This window comes from Balaenoptera musculus, chromosome 5, assembly GCF_009873245.2.
Source record: "Balaenoptera musculus isolate JJ_BM4_2016_0621 chromosome 5, mBalMus1.pri.v3, whole genome shotgun sequence".
NCBI classification, from domain to species: Eukaryota; Metazoa; Chordata; class Mammalia; order Artiodactyla; family Balaenopteridae; genus Balaenoptera; species Balaenoptera musculus.
Window position 1 is genome coordinate 19654311 of NC_045789.1, and position 26554 is coordinate 19680864.

General features: G+C 37.8%; 1 protein-coding gene across 2 annotated transcripts in view; it reads left to right on the forward strand.

Annotated features, from left to right (window-relative positions):
* The window catches only part of LOC118895527 (microsomal triglyceride transfer protein), a 56767-nt gene that overhangs the window by 27653 nt on the left and 2560 nt on the right, over window positions 1-26554 (forward strand). For both annotated transcript variants that reach the window (XM_036852726.1, XM_036852724.1), the window contains exons 8-17: window positions 1585-1742; window positions 4731-4899; window positions 5791-5898; window positions 10881-11093; window positions 12590-12801; window positions 14953-15050; window positions 15157-15278; window positions 16659-16886; window positions 23722-23846; window positions 26099-26269. In XM_036852726.1, the coding sequence (XP_036708621.1) occupies window positions 1585-1742; window positions 4731-4899; window positions 5791-5898; window positions 10881-11093; window positions 12590-12801; window positions 14953-15050; window positions 15157-15278; window positions 16659-16886; window positions 23722-23846; window positions 26099-26269 (1604 nt within the window). The remainder of the gene's footprint in view (window positions 1-1584; window positions 1743-4730; window positions 4900-5790; window positions 5899-10880; window positions 11094-12589; window positions 12802-14952; window positions 15051-15156; window positions 15279-16658; window positions 16887-23721; window positions 23847-26098; window positions 26270-26554) is intronic.

The following is a 26554-nucleotide window of genomic DNA, read 5'->3' on the forward strand; positions in this document are numbered from 1 at the left end:
AATCCAACAAAGAGAAATTTCATTTATTGTATGAATCAGTTGTGATGTATGGCCACAGATATGACACTGGGTTCCAGCATTTCCTAATACTTCACCTCTTGTCAGGAGAGCAGACCCTTGGCTTCAGGCTCTGTTTGTAGCTACCAGAAGATGCTCTACCCTTGGCTATTATTAATGTTGAGAAAAGTAGACACATCAAGGACTAATACCATAATTTGCTTAAAGTGTGAGGCACTAATTCCTTGCTAGTTTCTCAAATATACCAAAATTGAATTAAGGGAAAAACAAAATGAGACCAAAAAATAATTGTTCTCACACTTGGTTTTTTCTTTTGTTTTTCTTCCATAAATCATCTCATGTTCTGGTGTAATTTTCTAATGTCATATGAGATGGAAATTATTTAGAAGGGTGACTAATGAAACCAATCATCTTTTCTTATGCTGTTAGTTTCTCCCCCACACAGTTATCCAACATTATGAGCCATCTAAGATTTTTCATAACTATTTCTTCATTACTGTGGGAAAGGTTTATGTCTTTGAGGAATTTGTTTTCCAACTTCAGTATAATGTCACCAGTGCAACCCTTTAAAGAAAAAAAAAAAATCTGACTTCACATTGATATGCTCCCTGCCCTCAGAAATGACCCAGTAAATCTTTAGCTAAGTACAACTGGAATTTTGTTTTGGAATATCCTCTTAAGATTAGGTAACCAAAAGGGACTTGGAAAAAGAGCAAAATATATATCTGTTGCTTATTGGAAGGAATGAGTAATTTAAAAACTGGCAGCATGGACATTATTCAGAGTTAGAGGTCACTGATGAGATTTAATACATTTTTTTACAACTGGGGAAAAGTGGTAAACTACGAAAAATAAGTTTTTAGCTTATTTCTAAGCCAAAAGATGTCATTAATTAGAACTATTTACTATTTTTAAAACCACAGCAGCATAACAATGGTGTATGTGAGAATTACCTTTATCTAAATAATACTCTACTTAACATGGATATATGAAATGAACAGTTCAGACCCCAGCAATATGTTTTACTATTGTTTGCAAACTATTTACTATTGTTTGCGTTTCATACAGCAGTAAAATAAAGAGAATAGGGAGCTCAAATTATTACAGAAACTGGTTTTCAGTAAGGTTCCAGTACGTAAGAAACCTGATACAATTCTTCAGCAGTTCTGATTTTTTTCCCCTCCAAAATATCCTGTTGTTAATGAAATTTTGGCATCATTTCACTATGGTAGTCAAAGTCTGGCCTCAGATAGAATTCCCTTGTTGTAACCATGGAATGACCCATATGCCCAGAAGTCTGAGGTCCTTTGAGCTAAGTGCTAATAGACAAAAACAGTCCTCCTACAGGGGAATTGTGCACAGAGTCAGCAGGCCTCTGTGTTAGCCTCTGAGAGCCACAGGAGTGTGGTACGGACAGGGGGCGATCAGATATATTGAGGTAAGACACAAAAAGCTTCTTTGGCTTGTCAGATACAAAGGAAAGTTTATTTCCAGAAAGAACATCCTTTGTAAATGTGGATGTTCAGAATTATGAATGTGGTATGGGCCTGTGGCCATGTTTTGCAGCTCTCGGAGCACTGGCAGTCCATCAGAAAACACCTGCAGCCTGACAACCTCTCCAAGGCTGAGGCTGTCAGAAGCTTCCTGACCTTTATCAAGCACCTCAGGACTGCAAAGAAAGAAGAGATCCTCCAAATCCTAAAGGCTGAAAACAAGGAAGTACTGTAGGTGCCCTGAACATTGTGTGGGGTTGTCTGTGGGAAAGCATTACTGGGTTATTGTTTATTAAGCAAGTAAGATCCCTTTCTAACCAACTGCCTCACCTTCCAATCAATTGTTTTGTTGTTTTGCGTTTTCATTGAACAGTTATACCTCAGTGCGGTAATGCAGTGGTTAATTGACCAGACGTGCAATAACAAGTTTTCAGTAGTGACTCAGAGTGAACATTGTTTTTTGAGTATTCATGAATTTACATCAAGTCTGGATTGGTACATAGATGGTGGGGCAGGGCTTCATTGTGACACCATGGTGCCCGTGCTGCCTCACTGTTGTGAAATTGTGTTCCCTAGCTATTTATTTACACTGGAAAAGATTTCAGAGTTGATTATAAAAACAAAAAACGAATATGATCTTTTCAGTTGAAAATGTGCTTTCATTTTTATGTGATCATCCCCATTGAAGCCGTGTTTTAAAAAGAAAATTGAGTACTGAGGTAAACAGCCAAAAGAATCCAGAGAAAAGAAATATGTACATCATTTGAATATTCGATGAGAGAGTGCTTTATTTGACATGCACAGTAAAGAGAGCTGACTTAATTCCCAAATTTACTTTGTAAATACAAATACGCTTTCTAAGTAAAAGTGTTTTGGTCTTGTAATATAAAATTTGTCTATAACTACAAATTCAACCATATGACACTAATTATCCTAACTAATGATATAGAACATGGCTCAATTCATTTGACAAACAGTGGAAACTAGCCATGAACATAATAAAAAATAGAAAGTGGCCAAGTTACACACGCAGATGTACACACACACACACACACACACACACACACAGAGCAGCAGTAGTCATGAGTTCAAGGGACTCAATTACCCAAGAATAAGAGAATTTAGTTTTTTTTCTGAGAAGTCTGTTTATTCTAGACTGTATTTGTTATTTACTCGCCTTGAAGACATTAAAAAAATTGATATGAATTCCATATGACAAACCACAAGTTAGTTGGGTACTATCTTCAAAAATAAATATTTAAACCAGAAGTTAAATATATGCAAAATCATAAATTATCAGACTGTTTTAATCATAGAACTTAGGAAAAATATATTTTAGAGTGACTTATCTTTTTATCAAAAACAAAAATATGACAAGAATAGTGCAAAAATTAGCTATTTAGAACAGAGATTACACTAAGCCTTAGCCTATTTGTATCCTAAAAATTTTAAGGTGGCAATAATTTGTATGATTGCATGATGTAGTTTCTAAATCAGGTTATTTACACAATATTGTACCATATCATAGGTAACACACACGTAACGTAGTACAGTAGAAAAGATACTAGGATGCACTAATATCAGAAGACCTAGTTTTAAATTCTGACTTCCAATAGTATACAACCTTTAAGTAGGTCATTTACATTTAGCTTCCCTGAGCCTCACTTTCAACATCCGTAAAATACAGAGAATAATTCCTTCTATTTAGTGTAGGATAGTGAAAGTCAGGGTGGTGGAATGTAACATTTCCTGAAGTTTTTGTTATGTGTATCTTATAACTTATAGAATATTAACAAGTATGCCAAGAGGAAAGGCTTCTGTGAGCAACTGAGTTTGAAGAACACTGGGAGAAACCAAGTTAAACAGTTCTCTGCTACAGAAATATCCAGCATCTTTAATCTGATAATATTATGTATAAGTTTCCTTAAACATATTCCAAACTTACACGACTTTGAAAATCCCTTTTCTTAAAGCATTTGGTAGGACTAGTATTGCATGAAAAACACTTTAGGAAACACTGTAATTAAAGACCGTGTGCTTCAGTCAGAAAAACCTGAGTTCCAATCCTAGCTATATTTTTACCAGCTATGGGACCTTGAACAAATGACTTGATATCTCTGTTTCTTTATATATAAGGGAGAATATTAGTATTAAACTGATAGAGATGTTCAGTGAGGTGATGGTATTAATACCAGCATATATTTATTGAACATTTACAATGTGCCAAGCACTATTCTAAGTGTTTTACATAGATCATGTAATTTAATCCTCCCAGCAATCCTAAAATAACTACTGTTTTTAGCCCCATGTTACGGATAAAGAAGTTAAAGCAAAAAGAGGTTGCACACCTAAAATTTCTAGTGCAGTAATAGACACTTAATAAGTGTTATCTCTCTCTCAGTTTGCTTCATTCACTAGGGTTTTTGTTAGGATCAAAATGATATAGTGCAAGAATATCTTTTTAAAAAAGTATAACATATTAAATACATGTATGGTATGTTATGTGAATGTGGAATAAAATATATATCAATACATACCTAATATGTTCATTAGTATGGCAACTAGTTTCAGAAATTTTACCATCCCAAGACTCAGCCAACCAAAGATTCTTGATGAGTAGAATATGTAACTAGCACTTTCCTGCAGGAGTTTCGCTCTGCTCACAACTAATCATTGTGGTTGAACTTGAACTATACCATGGTGCTTTTTATTTTTTAAAAAATGAGCAAAAACTTCTCTCTTGGATATAAATGAAAGTTAAAAGAATGTCCCATCTTTCCATTAAATGATACTGCCCTAGTTAAGTTATGCATTTGAGAAATGTGTATATTTGCAAAGCTAATTAGAGAAAGAATTGATTTGGGGGACCATAGCTTTTATATATGACCCATATAGAAAAGAGTTTGAACCTAATTTACAATATTATTTATATGATTTTATTTATAAATCTCCAAATTATATTTGGCTTAGGCTAATACAGTAAAATTAATTTGTATATTCTGAGTATACGTTGAGGAGAAAGAAGGGAGTTAAGGGAGAGATTTCAAATAGAATGGGGAAGGGTCTTTGGAGAAAGTCATTCATTTTTCTTTTGTTTAAATAAAAAATTTTTCACTTCTTTAGGAAATGTAAACCAATGGGGTCTATGAATGGTAGCGATTCAAAATAATTTCTTAAGCACCCTAAACCTTGATATCCATGACTATGCCTTTTCCGTAGACCCCAGCTGGTGGATGCTGTCACCTCCGCTCAGACCCCAGACTCATTAGATGCCATTCTGGACTTTTTGGATTTCAAAAGTGACAGTAGCATTATCCTCCAGGAGAGGTTTCTCTATGCCTGTGGATTTGCCTCCCATCCTGATGAAGAACTCCTGAGAGCCCTCATTGTAAGTCAAATGGAAACTGCACAAATAAAGGCTCTGGGCTGCTCTTAGGAACCTAGGCAGTAATTAAATTTGCTAGCATCAGAATACAGGCTGAAACTAGAGCCTTCTGATTATTCATATTCAAATTCCTTTGGACTATTTTCTTTCTGTTAATCATTAACTGTACAGTAGATTATTTCACATAGTGTCTTCTTTGTAATTCCTCTAAATAACTTGAACTATACTTTATGGAAATTTAAAGATTGTGTTCACCTATCATATAATGTAACATAGGACAAAATTCAGAGGGGAGAAGCCTTGATTATGCTTCAAAATTTGATTTTAAAAGACTTATTTTGACTTCAAAAATCTTCATGGTATTTGACGTACAGTACATTGTATAATGTATAATCTTATACATGTTATATATATATAAGCTATAATTCTTCTGATATTAAAAATTATGTTGGAAGCAAAAGCTAGAGTTCTCTTGGATCCAAGGTTTAAAAACAAAAAGTGCACTTATTCACTTATGATTTAGGGGAATAGTTCATAATCTTTTTAGAAAATGGGTTTGTTTGAAAAATCTGAAAAATCAGTGAAGCCCCTCATTACCCATACATAAAATTTTACAGACCATTTTTTGGATTCACTGACCCAATGAGCCCAGTCCATAAACCTCTCAGGACTTCACAGACCCACGTTAAAAATACCTGGAAGGACTCTAAGACTCTTCAACCCAAAGCTAGATAGTGAATTTGTAGGTGTCCCCAAAGCAAAATTCAGAGTTTGCAACCTAGGAACATAAAAACAATTTCCTCAGGCTTTGCCTACTTTGTTTCTTTCCTTAAAATATCCCTTGGAAATGTTTAAATGTTTTGGTAACCTATTTTATCCTTGTTTGGCTAATAGAGTAAGTTCAGAGGTTCCTTTGGGAGCAATGACATCAGAGAATCCGTTATGATCATCATTGGGGCCCTTGTCAGGAAGCTGTGTCAGAATGAAGGCTGCAAACTCAAAGTAAGTGCAAATCCAATCTCATTTACCGTATCTATAGTTCTGGACCAATCTATTTAACATTTACCGTGCTGCCCACCATTGGGGCAGAAATCAAAGTTGTATGGTTTTTATGACATCAAAGGACTATGGCTTCTTACATTTTTCAATTTCCATAATTATTTGAGTTGGCTGGTTTACTTCAGCAATCATATATCAAATATCTTGGCTAAACACAAAACTCACATATAAAAACATGCATTCAGTAGTATTTAATGTGTGTTTAGTCTGTGCTAGGCATGTTGCTAATGCATTAATATAAAGATCCATAAAACATTCTACCATCCTCAGAGAACTCCTAGTCTGTTTATCAAATGCAAACAGATAAATAATAATATTGAAATATAAAGAGAGTGCTCTGGGGCTTCCCTGGTGGCGCAGTGGTTGAGAATCTGCCTGCCAATGCAGGGGACATGGGTTCGAGCCCTGGTCTGGGAAGATCCCACATGCCCCAGAGCAACTAGGCCCATGCGCCACAACTACTGAGCCTGCGCTCTAGAGCCCGCAAGCCACAACTACTGAGCCCATGTGCCACAGCTACTGAAGCCCGCGTGCCTAGAGCCTGTGCTCTGCAACAAGAGAAGCCACCGCAATGAGAAGCACCGCAATGAAGAGTAGCCCCCACTAGCCGCAGCTAGAGAAAGCCCGCACGCAGCAACAAACACCCAACACAGCCAAAAATAAATTAAAAAAAAAAAAAAAAAAAAAGAGTGCTTTGCGAATACTACAGAAGATGCACCAAACTATTCTGTTTGGGAGTGCTGGCGAAGCTGTCACCAAAATGATAATATCAAATAGCTTAGCCTAGAAGAGCTTTTTAGGTGAAGAGATAGTTTTGTGGAATAAAGGACATTCTAGGAGAGATACAATAATGTATAAAAAACCCAAACTCAAAATGAGCCTGGTACGCTTGAGAACAGTGAGAAATTCTGTGGGGCTGGAGCAAAAATATGTGTGTTTGTGGGGCAGACAGGTGGGAGTGCTGACGAAGGAAAGAAGGGAAGAGAGAAGAGAGGTAGGCTGGATCTCTATTAATGGCAAGTTAAGGAGTCTCGACTTCATTCTGTAGAGAAAAGTGAGAATAATGTGGTTTTTAGGTGGTAAATGACACACGCCGATTTTCTTAACCTAGGAAGAAGCAAAATGGTATATAGACTGGGTGTCAGCTGCGTTAGGGCCAGTACGATCTGATCAGAAATGTTTGCAACAACCTGGGCACGAATTAATAAAGGTCTGAATTAACGTAGGTGCTGTACGGTGAGAGAAGGAGACAGATTCAAGAGCCCTTTAGGAGATAGAATTCATAGTATTTAGTGACTGATGGGATGTGGGGCATGAGAAAGAGGTGAGAATCCAGGTGACTGTTAAGCTTCCAGGTTAGGATACTAGATGTATGGTGATGTGAACCACTTAAGCAAAATTTATTATAGAACCTGGTTTGGGGGTGGGAGGAGGGTAGAGCTATTAATTTGTTTTGGCTATGTTTGAATCCTTTGGGACACCAGGCTGAGTTTTCCAGTAGGCAGCTGGCCACATTCATCCGTAGCCCAGAAAAGGAGTTAGGACCAGGAATAGAGAGTGACTGAAACCTTAGGAGTCAATGGGATTACCCAAGGGAGGCATATAGAGTGAGAAGGAAGCAAAACAAAGGATTACATTTTTTTTTTCACACACACACACTGTATTTTATTTTAACAAGAGATAAATAGACTGACACCAAGCATTGTACATGGATGACCACAACAAAAGCAACAATGATTGCAATTACCAAACATGAAACACACTCATACTATGTCATAATATTGACATTCAGTCCAGTAATCCTCCACTGTAACAGCTCCTTTACTTTGCGGTGAAAATTGATTTGTATATTCTTTGCCTCTGAGTCCTTGTGGGATTTTTTTCTTTTAATTCAAACAGAAAGTCACAAAAATTATACTCATCCTCATCAGTTCACTCAGTCCCATGTAATTAATTTTTTTTTATCTTGATCTTTTGTTAGCACTTTTATGAGTTCATCAGTTTTTCATTAGAGTTCTGAAAATTCAGTTCAGCAGTACAGTCAGTTACCAGAAACCTGTACTTGTCAGAGTCTTCTCCATGAATTTCTTGAAGATGAAACCCAAAGGATTACATTTAAAGTTCTTCTGATAATGGGACAGCTTAGTTATCGCATCTTTGAAGTTACCTTATGGGTAAAGCTGTAAACTATCCACTATCACTGTCATTCAGTTTTGTTAATGTTTTTGAGCAACTTTTAAAAAAATGCATCTTTGAAGATAATGAGACTTGGCTACCAAATGGACCATAGCAAATGTTCAAATTTTCTTTTCAACTTTCTGCTGTGGAATACGCATCTACCTTTTGCCCATATCAAAGACATCTGGATAGAAAGAAAACGATGTATTCTACATACAAATTTAAGGCATCTGCTGGGCACACAGTCCACAATACCTTACTGTCCAAAAGGTACCTGTGAAGCTATCGAGTGCTATAGCTTTTCAGCATTTACTGGCATGAAAGCTACTGCCCTATGACAGTCTAAATGGCAGCTAGACAGGTCACAATGAGTACTAAACCTCTATTTCTTTTTTCTATTTGTTTTTGCTTACATTTTGATCTCCCTGCATCCTAATTTCTTTTTTCACCAAATTTATATTTGAAAAAATTCAAACCTATGGAAAAGTTGTAAGCATAGCACAATTCCATTAATATTTGTATACCTGCTTCATCTAGATTTGCCAATTGTTAACGTATTGTCATATTTGCATTATCTCATTCTGTTTTATTTCATTTTATATTATTCTGGTTGAACCCTTTGAGAGTAAGTTGCATGCATCTGACATTTTACCCCTAAAGACTCTTACTTCTTATTACTTGAGTGCCATTGCATCTAGGCTCTTATAATGGACAAAATACATATACTTACATTTATTAAATTGCGAGTTCATACTGCTACCTCTAATTCTACAGGGTTCTTTCTCTCCTTCCGTCATTCCGTAATTATACCTTCCTTCTCCCACAGTGAGAACGCTGGTTCTCAAGAACATTAATATCATGATTCATTTGCTCAATCCTAAAACATGTACAAAATAATCTTGGAATTGTTACACCAATGTCATTACAAAAACCAAACTGACTTAAATAAAGTTCAAGACTTCATCACAGTCTTTTTGACCTTCGAATATATTTCACTAAAGGTTTACAGTCAGAGGACTATGTTCAAACATTGTTTGGATTAATTCTTTTTCATTCTCTTCTGTTTCGTTATGTTATTACTCTGATATACATTCATGTTCATTTGTTTCTGTTTGAAATCAATTTTAGCCACCTTTCATCCTTGTTGACTTCATTTTATTTCTTGAACATATGAAATAGTAACATGATTCAAAAGTCAAGACTTTATTTTAAAAGTATTCTCAAAGAGGTCTCATTCCCTTTCCTACCCTTCCACCCATTCTCACCTACCTTTTCTATGTAAGCGGTATCATTAGTTTTAGGTTCTCCTTTCTGTTTCTTTTTGCAACGGTAAGCAGATGTACACACACATTTTATTTCTTTTTTCTTGAACAAAATATAGCCTTCTATATACACTCTCTTGTATCTTCTTTTTTCCACTTAACAACATACCTTGGAAATCACCCCATACTGGTTCACAGAGATCTTCCTTCTTCCTTTTACAACTGCCTAGTACTCTATTGTGTGTTAAACTGAGGCACCACAGTTTGTTCTCCCATGTATGGTCATTAGGTAGTTTCCACTATTTTTACTATTACAAATAATGCTTAAACGAATAATCTTAGGCACACTTTCTCTTAATTTTGGAGATATAGCTTCAGGGCCAGGGTATTGGATCAAAATGCAGATTTGTTAGCTTTTGCCAAATTATCTTCCATGGGAATTGTAGCATTTTATGCTTCCACCTGAATGCCTATTTCCCTGTAGGCTCAATAACAACGTATGTTATCAAACTTTTGTATTTTTAAAGATCAATCTGGTAGTTGAGAAATGGTATTTCTTTAATTACATTTGAAGTTTAGCATCTTCGTTCTCTTTGGGGGCCTTTTATATCTTCCCTACCCCCCCCTCTCTCCCATGGTGTGTGTGTGTGTGTGTGTGTGTGCGTGTGTGTGTGTGCGTGTGTGTGCACGTGTGTGTGTACCTGCAGCCTGATTTCAGAGTTTATAAATCCTATAGATAAATTAGATCTTAGGAACCTTTATTTTACAGATGATACTGAAGCCCCTAAAACGTACGTAGCAGCAAAGGTAAAATAAGAGCCTAGATGTCCCTATTTCTAATTTGCTTTTCCATTAAACTATTAACTTGCTAGTTCATAGTTTCTAGACCAGAAACCTAAAAGGCCTTTTTTGATTAAAGAATATGTTTGAAAAGTACCTAGCAAAGTACATGCTACATAAAAGGCATTCAAGGAATGTTTTCTGAACAGTATGTCAGCATTAATCAAATTTGGAATCAAGTGGAAACAAGCACTTTTTAAACATTTAGAACAAGACCTTACAGTTGAGTGCTAAGTGCTTTCACCGAAGTTGTTACTAAGGAAAAGGTGTGTGCCACCATTTAGGCACCATCTAACCATTATTTTAGAATTTCAATGAATGGGCAGTTTTAGGAATAATCAATCACAAGGGAATTTTAAAAATAACTTTATACATTCAGAATGTGTTTAAAAGTAAGTGTGCCCATTATTAATTACACTCATTGCTTCTTAATATGTTAATGTATGTACTTTTTAAAAAAACAACAACAACACCTTTATCAAGCTTTACTTGTTCATTTTCATTGTGTGCCTCAGTCAGGCAACCAGTGTAAAACTTTCTAAAACTTTAGGCTGTTATCTTGGACACAAGAGTGAAGGTGATCTTACCCAAGCTTTGTTTAGTATATGGTTATGCATATGTCTGATGTAGAATGTGATTTTTTAGGGAGTGGTAGAAGCCAAGAAGTTAATCTTGGGAGGACTTGAAAAAGCAGAAAAAAAGGAGGACATAACGATGTACCTGCTGGCTCTGAAGAATGCCCGGCTTCCGGAAGGCATCCCACTCCTTCTGAAGTACGCGGAGACAGGAGAGGGGTCTATCAGCCACCTCGCCACCACCACTCTCCAGAGATATGATGCCCCTTTCATAACTGATGAGGTAAATTCTCCAAGAATATGTGCAACATTCACAAAAGGAAAAAAGCGTGCCTAATCACAAGTCAAATGCAAACTTCTCTGAAGTCACCCTATTTTTTTTTCCAAACTAACAATCTCTCTTTCCTGTTAGAAATAACTCTTAAATTGGATTTAAGGCTATTCTGAAGCAGCCTCACATTTTGAATAGATACTGTGCTATATTCTGAAGCATAAATATTGAAGCACATTCTCTTGTTTTAAGAAACAAATTCTTTTCTGAAATATCTTTACTTCCACAAGTTTTAAGATGCTCTTAAATTTTTTGACACTGGAATAACCTGGCTTAAGTATTACCATGTTGGTTCCTACAGCTGCATTTTCAGGAAGCCATCCCAACTAAACTTTTTTTTAGGGCAGAGAATGTTTATAAAGTGTAAGATAAACTGCCTGCTGAGAATGATGTTCCCAGTTTGCAACTATGTTTTGTGTCAAAGTTGATAAGCTGCAAAGTGTGGTAATTAGGGTCTCGAGTTTTTGAGATAGACAGACCTACACATGCATTCTGGCTCTGTCCCTTCCTAGTTGTTTTTGCTTCGGTGATTCTTAATTCCTATATACCTGAGAACAAGGTCAACATTTGCGGGAGATAGAAAAAGGCAGAGGAAAGTAGAACTGAAAGAAATATTTATAAATGCCTAGTACAGAACCCCAAGCACTGCATATTGTTAGGCAATGCTAGTGACCAATGAAATTATTTGTTGCCACAGAATGTAATTATTTTGGCAAATTTTCTTTTGTGTTAATGTTTTGTTGAAAAAAGAAAATCCTCTAATATGACCTATGGACTTTGGGTGTTAATGATGTATCAGTATAGATTCATCAAATGTAACAAATGTACCACTGAGATGCAGGATGTTGATAGAGGAGGAGGTTGTATGTCGGGGGGGAGAGGGGAGGGATGGGGAGCACGAGGTATATAGGAATTCTATACTTTCAGCTTGATTTTGCTGTGAACCTAAAATTGCTCTAAAAAATAAAGTCTATTAATTTAAAAAAAGAAGGGAAGATTCTGAGGTACCTCATTGTAAGGAAATGTAGGTTCATATAGCCATCTCTCTCCAGAGCCCCTTTGCCATGTGGCAGTAACATCTTTGAAAATTCTGTGGTTGTTAGGGAATACCATGATATGCTGCAATAACAAACAAGACTCAAAAATCTCAGCCTCTCATCCACTCTATGGCTAAAGTAGGTAAAGGAAAATGTGGCCCTGAGCTCACTACCATAGTAGGAGAAAGAGAGGGATAAGATACACCAGCTCTTAACTGCCTTGGCCCAGAAGTTACCCACAGTGATTCTTTTCATGGTCCATTAGCCAGAACTATGACCCCAACATAATTGCAAAGGAATATGGGAAATATTGGAACACATGTCTATTTTATGAGCATTAACTCTTCCTGCACGATATCAATTTTAAAAATCTAGATGCGCACTAACTAAGCCTGAACATCTTACAAACAGGTGAAGAAGACTATGAACAGGATATACCACCAGAATCATAAAGTTCACGAAAAGACCGTGCGCACTACTGCAGCTACCATCATTTTAAATAACAATCCATCCTACATGGAGGTAAAAAACATCCTCCTCTCTATTGGGGAGCTTCCCAAAGAAATGAATAAATACATGCTCTCCATGGTCCAAGACATCCTACGTTTTGAAATGCCTGCAAGGTATGAAGCAGTGCCCCGTCTCTGCTTATCCGAACTTATTTGTATGTTGATGTGGTACATGTGTGGCTAATAATAATGGTGTGGTCTTTATGCTGGGTTATGTTGCATAAAACCAAAGAGTTTGCCAAAACTATTTGGAGGGCCAGATTAAACAACTTCACTTTGGCACTGTGATTTGGAACTCTGGGTATGATTTTTTTACTCTAGGTCTCCCGTTCGGTCTGGTAACATCATATTGCCAAATGTTAGCAATGTTTTAAAATCCAACTGTGTTTTCAGTAGGACTATTTTTATAACTAGCATCATAAAATGAGGTAGGTTCCCACCAAATGGTCTTTCATCTTAACTTTCCAAATGTTAGGAATCTTTGAAGCCTCATTTATCACAGGTTAAATGAATTTACCATTTGAGTTTAAAACCTTAGACATGACCCATGTTTTAGGACTATTCAAAGTACGAAGAATGGAATCAGCAGACTTCATTGCTCTCAGTTACTTATTGGAATCCTCTTCCTTCCAGTTCCCAAGTCTCTTCTCCCAAATTCACTGCTGTCCCTTTTCCTCACTGAAATCAGAGGGCCAGGGAAGGAATCTCCATTTCCCCTGAGTTACATGCCGCACACTGCCTTCAGGAAGGATCATGTTTGAGTGTTCCCAGTTGAAAAGGGAAACAGACATGGGGGAAGGGTGGGAAATAGGTAAGGAGAAAGGAAATGGGAAAAAAGGCAGTAAAGATCGAAGGAAAGAAACAAGGAGTAAGACTGAAGGGAAAAGAAACAGGAGGAGTAAGTACAGACAAAGGAGCAGGGCAAGTAAGGAAGGAGGGGGAAGCAGATCAGAGATGCAGAAGAGAAACAAATTCTCTCTGCAGCCATGTGTGCCCGGTCAAATGGATTTGATTTCTCCTTCTATTGCTTTGCTTTTTTGAGACTCTGTGGGGGAGATCCTGGGTGTATTTGCTGCCATTGTCTTGTGAACCTAGTGATTCAGGGGACAGTAAAGAGGAAGCAGTGGGGTAGAGAGCAGCCTGGGAAACATGAGGAAGCCGTCGCGAACACTGCAGGTCAGATTCTCAAAACTGAAAGAATCAGAGTTGGAAGGGACGTGAAAGACCCCCTCGCTTGCTATCTCTCTCCAGTGTGGGGGTCTAGTCTCCTGGCAGGTGGTGTCCAGACTTTGCTTGCACCTCTCCAGTGGTGGGAGGTTCACCACCTCTGAGGGAACTTGTGTCATCATTTAGAGACGCTCTCCATTACTGCTTTGCATAACTGAAATCTATTGGCCCAGATTTTATTCCCGAAGCAAAGTGGAAGAGATCTAATCATTCACCCACATGCAGGCCCTTTGAATATTTGAGGACTAGTCTTCATCTTTCCTTTTTTAGGCTAAAATCTTATAATCTAGTGATACTGGGGGAAAAACCTATAAGATAACCATTCTTCCTCTCAGTGATGTTCTACCTCAGAACTAGGTCCAGATTTCTTTGGTTGATTTTTTTATTTCTTTTTTGCTGAGTTGTTATAATTTTATTATTACTGATATGATTAGTGTTAAGTAGTCAGGAATGGAAATATCTCAACACTAATTAGTTAAGTAGATAAAATAGAGGTATGGGGTCAGGTTTAAGACTTACTTTAGAGGAGACTATTGGGTTTTACTGAGATGTTTCTTTAACTGAAAACTACACAAATATAGAAGAAATTCCTGGGAATTTGCTGTTATATATCATTAGCCAGTGATAACATTAGAGGGTGTAGGAAATATTTTAAAGAAATATTGGGCAACCTCTCCAGTTTGGTACAACTTTCCTTAAAAGTATATACTATTTAACAGTAGAACCACGATGATTCAAAGAACATGTGTTTTCCACTCCTGAGGTGTGTCCATCAGTCAGCTTAAGCCATCTCATAGCTGGCTGTCCTCGCCTTGCTGTCATTTTGATACCAAACTGAATTTCAAATATCCGAGGAATGAAGGGGAAAGCCCTCATCCTGATGCTGGCACTCCAGCTGGCACCTCCCCAGTTTTGGAGTGGCATGAGGAAAATTTGGCCCCCCTCTTTTTTCCACTGAGGATTTGAGTTCTTTCCAAATCTGACTTAGGAAACAGCCATTACCATGAATGTGCAGCTTTTTCCTTTTACGTGTTACAGCAAAATGGTCCGTCGAGTTCTGAAGGAAATGTTTGCTCATAATTATGACCGTTTCTCCAAGAGTGGATCCTCTTCTGCCTATACTGGCTACATAGAACGTACGTAACCCAAAAAGGGGTTCTCCCTCCCTGCTCCATCCCCTGCTCGGTATTGCTGGAACTGTTGTTAAATTATAGGTTGTTTTTTTTTTTTTTTTGTCCTTAGGTAGTCCCCATTCGGCATCTACTTACAGCCTTGACATTCTTTACTCTGGTTCTGGCATTCTAAGGAGAAGTAACCTGAACATCTTTAAGTACGTTAGGAAAAATCCTCTTCATAGTATCCAGGTATCTCATTTTTCATTAATTTTGCTTATTAAAGTATGTAAGAGGTTAGTGTGCAGTAAAATAAAATATATACTAATGATAACACTATAGAACGTGTAAATTAATGGTGGATCTATCATGTCGCCCATGATTCCATCATCTGCAAGAGGCTGTATGGTTTACAGTCCCAGAGAGAGTTTCAAACATGAACTTGAAAACTTATGTGTTTTGAGTCACTGAACTTGCCAAACATCCATAGTTTTTTCAAAGGTACACATAGTCACAAAATTGAAGTCATGCCAGTATTTCTCATGTATGTTTTAAAAAATATTTTATTTTTATCCATAGATATATTCCTTGGAGCTCCAGATATTTATTTATAGAATATATTTCCTTCTTTTGGTGTTTCTATGAAGAGACTGATTCCCCATAATAGAAGCTTTCATAATAGAATATGGTTCTCCAAAGAGTCAATCTATATTTTTTCAATATTGCTAAGAGAGAAAAGAATAAAGTGTAGGCATTTGACAACTAGCTGACTTCCATCCCTTTAGTTTTACCCCAAACGTGGTGACAATCTCTAAAGGCTTCCTAATTGTGAAATATACTTTCTTTTTAGTTTTTATGCATATCAAACTATAGCCTTCTCAATAAGCTTGTTTAAGCTTTAAAAATGATGCAATGTATATAAACTTGAGTTCTTATCAATATTGTATTACTGCACCTTTGATAGGACTCTAGTTAGGATACCACGCTTTCTGTCCTGAGGAATCACCATCTGTTTTCTGATAACGCATTCTGAAATGCCAAATGCCCAGTGGCTCAGGTGCTGGGTCTGGAGGACAGAGAGTATGTAGGACTCCTGAGTGCAGTAGAGATCTGGATGTGAGTCTCCTCATGGTGTTCATCATCTTTTCTTTTACTGGAGAAAGTTTCATGTGGAAAGGTGTGAGTCATGGCTTAGAGAGCTCCACACCCTCTCATAGGGCAGACTGTCCCAACACTTCTCCACCTCTTTTTGGGGGCTCTACAAGATAGCCCATCCACTACGTATGACAGTTCTGCAGAGACTGAGTCTCTAGGACGACGCCATTAAATGGAAAGCTCATGGTCTTTGCGGTCAGACAGAAGGGGTTTGAGACTTACCTCTGCCATTTGAGCTTTTTTTTTGGCCTCATCTGCAAAATGGATACAATCATATGAACCTCAAAGGGTGGCTGTGAGGATTAAATGAAGAAAACGAACTCATATTCAGGCCTAGAGTTGTTTTTGTTTTGTTTTTGCCTAGCAACTGCAAATATTTGAGTTTTTGACCCCCGGGAAAGTTCTAGTTGTAGCTCATCATCACGTACAGAACAGGCAGGGAGCTAATGTCATGAATGCTATATCCATTTTCTCTAGGTGGTCATTGAAGCCCAAGGACTGGAGACCTTAATTGCAGCCACTCCCGATGAAGGAGAGGAGAACCTTGACTCCTATGCTGGCTTGTCAGCCCTCCTCTTTGATGTTCAGCTCAGACCTGTCACTTTTTTCAACGGATACAGTGATTTGATGTCCAAAATGCTGTCAGCATCTAGCGACCCTATGAGTGTGGTGAAAGGACTTATTCTGCTAATAGATCATTCCCAGGTAATTCATTCTGCAACTGTTTACTGAATGTACCAGGCATGCTTTAAATGTACTCCATGCTTGGAGGATACAAGACAAAGTTCCACCCACCTTGGAACTCACATTCAAAGCATTTGACCCTCTTGGTATTATTGCCCTTTCTCTTCTCTTTTGCTACAGGTAAATGTGTTTTCTTTTGTCTGTATTATCTGATTAAGACATCTTTTCACTGTTGAGGCAAAAGAAAGAATACTCAACATAATATGAGGATAATATAATGTCATTTATATCTCAATAAAACTAAAAGGCGGTGGGGGTACCGATGTGAACAGAGACAAGAAATTATGGAGAAAATAACCTAGGATTCAACAGAGAAGAGATGGCCTTATCTCTTCACTTGGCTTTCCTGGGCACAAGGGCTTAGATGATATTTTTTTCTGAAGGCAATAGCTGAACTACATGGCTTCACAAGTTACTGATGACATTCATCATGACAACAATGGTAAGATCCGAATAGTGCATCATCCCTGCCAAATTCGTAGAGACACAAGCAACCACTGACGCCAACCACACGTTTAATGGAGACTCTTTGCCCCAAATTCTCATGTTCACAGAACCTTACAAAGGTTCACTCATTGTTAAAGAATAGGATTACTTTCATTCACTTGACCTGCATTCTTCAGAATAGTTTTCAGTTTGCTTCACCCCTAAATCTTACATTACTGTACTAAGGTACGACAATACTATATTCTGTGTGGTAAGATTTAGGTGACCAGGTTACTGTGAGATGGGAGTGGGCTGCCTCATGGAATTTTTTGAGAAACAGAAAAGGGTTAATCTGAATAACCTTTGAGTTTGAGTGTTTGATTCTTAAAATTTTTTTCTTTAGTGGCTTGACATTTCCTGCCTCACTAAGCATAGCAATATAAAAACGGAATATTTGCTAAAAAAGGATCTTATGGGAAATCCTTAAAGTGGTCACTTGCACTCTGATTTATATTTATGATATTGAGGATATATGAGGGGATTGGATTAAAATTTACAGACTATAGGACTTGTTTGGGAAGTTTGCTTTTGTGGTTTAATAAATTCATAAGTAATAGCCTAGTTTTTTTTTTTTAACATCTTTATTGGAGTATAATTGCTTTACAATGGTGTGTTAGTTTCTGCTTTATAACAAAGTGAATCAGCTATACATATACATATGTTCCCATATCCCCTCCCTCTTGCATCTCCCTCCCTCCCGCCCTCCCTATCCCACCCCTCTAGGTGGTCACAAAGCACCCAGCTGATCTCCCTGTGCTATGCAGTTGCTTCCCACTAGCTATTTTACATTTGGTAGTGAATATATGTCCATGCCACTCTCTTTCTTTGTCACATCTTACCCTTCCCCCTCCCCATATCCTCAAGTCCATTCTCTAGTAGGTCTGTGTCTTTATTCCCGTCTTGCCACTAGGTTCTTCATGACCTTTCTTTTTTTTTTTCTTTAGATTCCATATATATGTGTTAGCATACTGTATTTGTTTTTCTCTTTCTGACTTACTTCACTCTGTATGACAGACTCTAGGTCCATCCACCTCACTACAGATAACTCCATTTCGTTTCTTTTTATGGCTGAGTAATATTCCATTGTATATATGTGCCACATCTTCTTTATCCATTCATCCAATGATGGACACTTAGGTTGCTTCCATGTCCTGGCTATTGTAAATAGAGCTGCAATGAATATTTTGGTACATGACTCTTTTTGAATTATGGTTTTCTCAGGGTATATGCCCAGTAGTGGGATTGCTGGGTCGTATGGTAGTTCTATTTTTAGTTTTTTAAGGAATCTCCATACTGTTCTCCATAGTGGCTGTATCAATTTACATTCCCACCAACAGTGCAATAGTGTTCCCTTTTCTCCACACCCTCTCCAGCATTTATTGTTTCTAGATTTTTTGATGATGACCATTCTGACTGGTGTGAGGTGATACCTCATTGTAGTTTTGATTTGCATTTCTCTAATGATTAATGATGTTGAGCATTCTTTCATGTGTTTGTTGGAAATCTGTATATCTTCTTTGGAGAAATGTCTAGGTCTTCTGCCCATTTTTGGATTGGGTTGTTTGTTTTTTTGTAATTGAGCTGCATGAGCTGCTTGTAAATTTTGGAGATGAATCCTTTGTCAGTTGCTTCATTTGCAAATATTTTCTCCCATTCTGAGGGTTGTCTTTTGGTCTTGTTTATGGTTTCCTTTGCTGTGCAAAAGCTTTTAAGTTTCATTAGGTCCCATTTGTTTATTTGTGTTTTTATTTCCATTTCTCTAGGAACTGGGTCAAAAAGGATCTTGCTGTGATTTATGTCATAGAGTGTTCTGCCTATGTTTTCCTCTAAGAGTTTGATAGTGTCTGGCCTTATATTTAGGCCTTTAATCCATTTTGAGTTTATTTTTGTGTATGGTGTTAGGGAGTGTTCTAATTTCATACTTTTACATGTACCTGTCCAGTTTTCCCAGCACCACTTATTGAAGAGGCTGTCTTTTCTCCACTGTATATGCTTGCCTCCTTTATCAAAGATAAGGTGACCATATGTGCATGGGTTTATCTCTAATAACCTAGTTTTGACTTTTGCCTTCACTAGTTACTTTCTGTGTGCTCTTGGGCGGTTACTTAATAGCTTTAAACCAGGATTTGCTACTCATAAAGTGAGGCATCTGGAACAGATGATTCACAGTTTTTATCAGCTTTGTTCTTTGCCGGATAATTTGAGGATCTTGCTTTGTTGGATTCTGGTTATGAAATCATAGATTTTCAGATCCGGGAGTGACCTTAAATATCAGATTTACTAAAACTCCACCAAAACGTCATTGGTTGAAACTAGATGCTAATTCCCTATCTTTATTATTCCTCCTAACAGTTCAGGATAGCTGTGTATAACAAAAAAAGCCAATTTGGTGTAGCTTAACCAAATAGTTTGATTTTTATCATGTAGCAAGTATTTGGAAGCAGGTAGTCCAGGGTTGATATGGAAACCCTAAGATATTGTTAGGATCCAGACTCTTTTTCCTCAGGTTGGCCATCTTTACTTGTGGTTTTTAACCTCATGCTTGTCACCTCATGATTATCAGATGGCTGCTGCACTTCCAGCACTAACTCCTCATTCCAGGAAGGAAGAGAGAAGGGTAAGGTGCAGCAGGGTCTGAGACTCTCTTTCAAGAACTGTCCTGCAAGTACTATCTATTTCTACAAAAGATAAGCATCTACAAAAAGAAGTCCTCTTTTATTGACCCAAACTGTGCCATATGGATATCTCTAGCTGCAAGAGAAGCTGGTGAATATGGTTTTTCCATGGTTGTATTGACACTCTGAACAAAACTGTGTTTCTGTTAATATGAATGAAAAGAAGGACAACCAGCAATGCGTTTCATGCCCCTTAATCCTCAAAGTCACAGAAGAAAAATTGTTCTCAAATTATATTAGAATTTTACACTGCATTTTTCTATTGAAGTATTACCTCTGGAGAGATGTATTCTTAATGAAAGAATCTCTGAAGAAGGCATAAGAGTGCTGAGAAAGTAGTCCACATTTTAAGATGCAGGAATAATAACAGTTCAGTACCACCTGTATGTACTCACCTACCCAACAGCAACGCCTAATAGTCTGAATCGGAGTATAAATCTTGATGCAAAGATAAGTAATAACCTAGGTCAGGGTTGGCAAACTTTTATGTAAAGGGCAGAAAGTAAATAGTTCAGGCTCTGTGAGACATATGGTCTCCATTGCAGCTACTCAACTCTGCCATTGTAGAGTGAAAATAGCCATAAGTGATATATTAACATATGAGCGTGGCAGTGTTCCAATAAAATTTTATTTACAAAAATAGCCAGTGGGCCAGATTTGCCTGCAGGCCATAGTTTGCCAACCCCTGATCTAGATTATCTTGTATGATTTTTGTCTTCATTAAGCTAGGGCACTGCAGGCATATTCTAAGAGAAAGATCTTCCCTTAGCTATTGAACATAGCCCAATGCCAGTGTAATTTAGATTGCAGTATTTGGCAGATCTGGGTTTATTAAACAAATATGCTGTTTGAGTCTCCCTAGCTCTGCAGAGCACTCCAGTAATGCCATCCTAGCTTCAGGGGCACATACCACTCTAGGTCAAGTGCTGACATTGAAGGAAATTTTGGCAGTGGATGACCTGTCACAAACACCAGGGCAGATGGAATTACTCTGTGCTTACTCTCTCGCTCTCTTTTTGCAGCTAACTGGATTACTCTTCAGAGAAGGATGACTGATAAAGTCAGATTAACAGGGGGATCCTCCTTAGCCAGCGAAGAACATATTTTCCTGAATGGGAGCAATGGGATGAGTTGTCAAAATATCAGTGTCTGAGCTCTAAGAAACACCTTTAGGACCAAAAGTAAAAGATCAAAGGGGTCACATTAGCTACAAATACAAAGCTCCGGTATCTTGTTCTTCTAGTTCATAGACAAGAATTTAAATAAATATGTCCTCTTGGTGAATCAAGGACATAAGCCTATGCTTTATCTTTTTTGCAGTATTTCTCAGAACAGGCTTCCTTGCACACTAGGAGACAAATGACAGTTATGATTTCCTGCTAGCCGTGCATGTATGGTAGTAGAAAAGTCTCCCCACGAGAGACAGTCTGGGTATTCATTCTAGCTCCACATGCAGCCTCCAAGCCTAATTTTTCTTTTCAGTCTTCAGATATAATGCCCACCATGGAAGATTCGTATGGGAATTAAATGAGATACAAAATGTAGAGCTTTGGGGGCACAGTAGGTGCTCAAAAACTGTTAGTTCTACTTATTTTACACCCCTCAAAATTTAGAACCACTGTACTATGTGGTTTAGTCCCTTTCACGAAGGAAAGAGTGGTTTGTCCTTCTACAGGGGTCAGTGGTCTGTCCTTCTATTGGGGGGGGGGGCAAACAAATTCCTCTGTGACTATGCATAAGAATTCTTCCACGATCCCTTTGCAGGAGAGAAATGGAATATTCCCGGAAAGCCAAGGCACTCCTCAAAACCCACACTGCAGTGGAAATGCTCTCTCCCCACAAAAGCCACCTTGTTTAATAGCCGTGAAATGTTCTTTTCCATGGCAGTTGGTGTGTTTTGACATCCACGTAATGTATGGCCAGTGGGAAGGCTAAAGTCCGCATCACAGACCTCTGCCGAGTTAGGTGGACTAACAAGATTATAGTTTTCAAATGGGGAATAGAGAATATGATCCAAATAAGGAAGTACTTTTGAGGCAGGGCATACGATAGGGCCAATTTGGAAACAATGAGAATAACAGTGCAAACGCAGAACTCACATCTTGGTTCTGCAGTTCATGGGCATAGGTTACAATTGGGACATGATTATCGTGGTTTTCTCAGGATAATTTGTCTTCCTTCATATCAGTTATGACGCCTGAGGTAACCCCTGCATCCCACTACCACCACATTTTGTTCTGGACCTAATGTAGCAGTAAGTATCCTTAGGGCTGTCTCCTAATGCGGTCCAAGCTCTGCGTTGAGAATCTCATGCTTTCATCCAAGTGTCTTTCAGACTGAAGGTAGTTTCATACCACAGTCAGATTTTTCTAGTAAACCAAGTTCTATGATAGAGATTTCTTGCCACATTTTTTTGAAAGTTGGAGAAAATTCAGGGAGATCAATGATCAACACAATACTTTCTAGGAAGTGAAATTGCGGCATTAATAGTTGGTGAAAGCATGGCTTATTTGGTCTGAATAGGGCAGTTATGTAAAGAAGTTAGTCATGCTGCCAGTTGCTGTGGACCTAAGATCTTTGGAGGAATATCAAAATTAAAGGTACTGAGCCTTTTTCCCAGAACTGTTATCATTTCAAACACTGTCCCAAGGTATTCTGATTCCAATCCAGCTGGAGAATTTTTCAGCCAACATCACCCCACCTAATGTACGAAGAATTGCAAGACTTAAAGGGTAAATGCTGGCAAACAGCATAAAACAATGAGTTTCAGACAACTACAAAATTCCTGAGGAGGGACTACGTTTGTAAATGGGTACTGTCCCTCTGGAGTATGCCGTGGAGTTCATGTTGGTCTTGTTTGTTATTTTGATGTCATTCCAAATGTCAAACAATAGGATATTATGGCTTAGTTAAGTTTCCTTACCTTACTTTCCTAGCATTCCTTTCCTAGGCAATTCCTGGAAGTAGTATACTGCACCGGCAGTTTTTATCCTGCCTTTCATTTACCAGCAGGATGCAGTTTACTATATTTGACACAGCACATAACTACAGAAGTGGTAAAGGACTTCAAGAGATCATCTATCCCAAACCCTCACCCCCATCCCAAAGCCACACTGGATTTCTGATGGATATGCTTTCATTTTCCCTAGTCTTGTGGTTCTCAAATTTAGGTGCATCAGAAGCACATGAGGGCTTATTAAAACACAGTGTTCTGGGCACCACCCTCAGGGTTTCTAATTCAGTAGGTATGGGGCTTCCATTCCTAACAAGTTCCCCGGATGCTCATGTTATTTGTCAGGGAAGCACACTTTGAGAATCATTGCCCCTCCCAAAGTGAGGCAAAGATTGAAAGAAAGCACCCTTGTCAATTGACACTTCACTTCTTTAGTATTTTAATTGACTAAATAATTTAGCAAATCAATAATCTACTTCCATGATCAAGGTTAGAATGTGTTTCCAAGCCTAGGGAAAGACTTCAATGTTAACACAACTCAAATGGTATTACCTACAGCCGGAGGTTGAATGTGCCTTTGGAAAGGGGCTGGCTAAATTGTGCCCCTTCCCCTCCCCTCCTCCTCCTCCTCCTTCTTGTAATTCTTCTTCTTCTAACTATTATTCTATATTTTTGTTTCTAGGAGCTTCAGTTGCAATCTGGACTTAAGGCAAATATGGATGTCCAGGGTGGTCTGGCTATTGATATTTCAGGTTCAATGGAGTTTAGTCTGTGGTATCGTGAGTCTAAAACCCGAGTGAAAAATCGGTAAGCATATGTATAGTACTCTATGCAAAGAACCACAGAGATAAGGTTTTTAAAAAATATTATCGAAATATAGTTGATTTACAATGTTGTGTTAATTTCTGCTGTACAGCAAAGTGATTCAGTTATACATATATATAGTTCTTTTCCATATTCTTTTCCATTATGGTTTATCACAAGATATTGAATATACTGTGCTATGCAGTAGGACCTTGTTGTTTATCCATTCTCTATATAATAGTCTGCATCTGCTAACCCCAAACTCCCAGTCCGCCCCTCCCCCACCCCCTCTCCCTCTTGGCAACCACAAGTCTGTTCTCTATATGCAGAGATATGTTTTTGGAATTAACTTTCCGACTTCTTGAAATCTATGCTTTCTGTTTGTAATCATTAAATCGTAGAGTAGGGAGTAACCATGGGAAGTCATTCTTTCCATAGCTTCTTATGAGCAGGTAGGTACCTAATATGACTCAGCCAAGGATCTTTTCGCTTTTAAAGACATCCCTGGACAGCTTGCATAGTGGATGAAATGTTCATCTTCTCTTGGTATTCCACTTTACTAGTTGACAATCCTGTCAGAAGACTTTACTTTTAAGAAAATTTTTTTAGCTTATCCCTCTTGTTGGGATTTAAAATCTTTCCTCTTTTGCTGTCTTCAGTGGAGAAAAATAAAAAGATGATCACTTTTGTGAGAATCTAAGTCTTAAACATTGAGTCCTTAAGTGTTTTTATTAGTGTTCATTTTTCTAAACAGAATTTTCTCTGCTCCTTTAGTTTTTCTAATTGACCCATCAGATCAAATGAAAGTGTTTTATTTTGAACTTAAAACAATGTCTTTGAACCAATGTGATAATCAAAAGAATTATTCTTCTGTTTGTTGTAATACTGAAGAAAAGAACATGAAAATGCAATCGATTTTTACCTTTTGGGATATTTAAAAATACAGTGGGGCAGAAGTGAGATAGGAGTGCTACAATTAGATTTTTAGTTTATTTTGAACAATGGATGAAGGAATTGAGAAAAATCAAAAGGTGGCACATTTAACATGAAAGGTGACCCTCAGTGTTACTAAAAGGAACCAAAGAATGAGAAATGGGAGAGGCTTTCAGAGTGATAAACAATATAATTTAGGGCTTCCCACTGCATCAGTCATCTTGGTCATCTTTTTGATGTATTTTCTAGACAGAAGTTTACCCAAATTAAACTGAACTGAATTATTTTCAGAAGGAAATCAACAACAGCTACAACAAAAATTTCTGGCTTTTTAAAAGAGACACGGTATCCCTAAGTATCTGCCAGTGTCCACATTATAGCCAATTCATCTTCAATTTTCCATTTGTTCATTTAAAAAGTATCTCTTAAGCCTCTGTTGAGTGTAAGATATGAGAAGGTATTCAGGGATTTAATGAATTCAGGGAAAAGGATTCAGGGATTTAAATGATACCACCTCTGACCTACTTTTACACTGGCAATAGCAGCAGGTGTGCTGTGAGAAGCAGAGCAAAAATTAGTAGCCTATTAAAAGAGCACGAACGTACAACTCTGATTTCATCTAAAGCCTACAATTAAATTAGAGTAGTCCTAGAGGTAAGTCTTCTACTAGGATTGTTATCCTCTTCATTTTCATCCAAGCCTCTATCTTAGTCAGTCCAATCTGTCTAGGTGATCACTGGAGAACCTACGATATCTGTCCTTCCTGGGGCACCCAATATACATGCTGTAGGAATGGTTCTTTGTGATACTGTATTTTTAAAATATCTTGGCAACCATAGACTTCTGTCATCAGAGACCGTTTGGAGAAAGTAATGAAATGGAATTGAGGTAGCTACATAGAAGCCAACAGAGAGATAGTTACCAAGAAAATTATTATAAACATCAACTGTCTTCTGGGTGAGCTTAGACTTTGTTTTAAGCTAACACAGATATTTCTGACTTCCTGACAGGACCAGGTCCCAGGCATGTTTTCATCATGGCTCTTGGTATGCCCATACCAAACATTAATGCCTGATAGACATTTCATTCCCACATCTAGAACTGAAGGCTGGGGGAGGACTCAGGAGTAGGGCAAAACTTCACTGCCCAGTTGCTGGGATAAACCAGTTCCTGGTTACCAACAGAATTCTAAGCACATTTAGGTCACCTATTAGTCCCTTAAGTGTTTCTTTCCATTTATTAGCATGAGAAATTCAGACCCTGTGGTCTGTTAGTTCAGCTCAGTTAAATGTGATTAACAGCTTATTTTGCTCAATTCTTAGGGTAGCTGTGGTGATAACGGGTGACATCACAGTGGACTCCTCTTTTGTGAAAGCTGGCCTGGAAATTGGTGCAGAAACGGAAGGAGGCTTCGAGTTTATCTCCACGGTGCAGTTTTCTCAGTACCCTTTCTTAGTGTGCCTGCAGATGGACAGGGATGGAGTTCCGTACAGGTGAGAAGCAGTGCTTATGGAATGTTCCAGGGCCAGCCCCAGTTCACCAGGAACTTGCTCCCAGTTTTGAGCATTCCATTACAGAAATTAAAGGAAAATGGTAAAAACCCAGTGAAACATGACTTTTCTTTAAATGAGTAAAAGAATAATTGATAAGACTAAAAAAAAAAAAGTTAGTTTCTAGGATACCAAGAAACTGTAATGACTAGTTCATTTGATTCTGGAGATAATATCATATTCTAGCCCAGAAATAATTTATCAAGGCAACAAAGGGATTTGATTTAC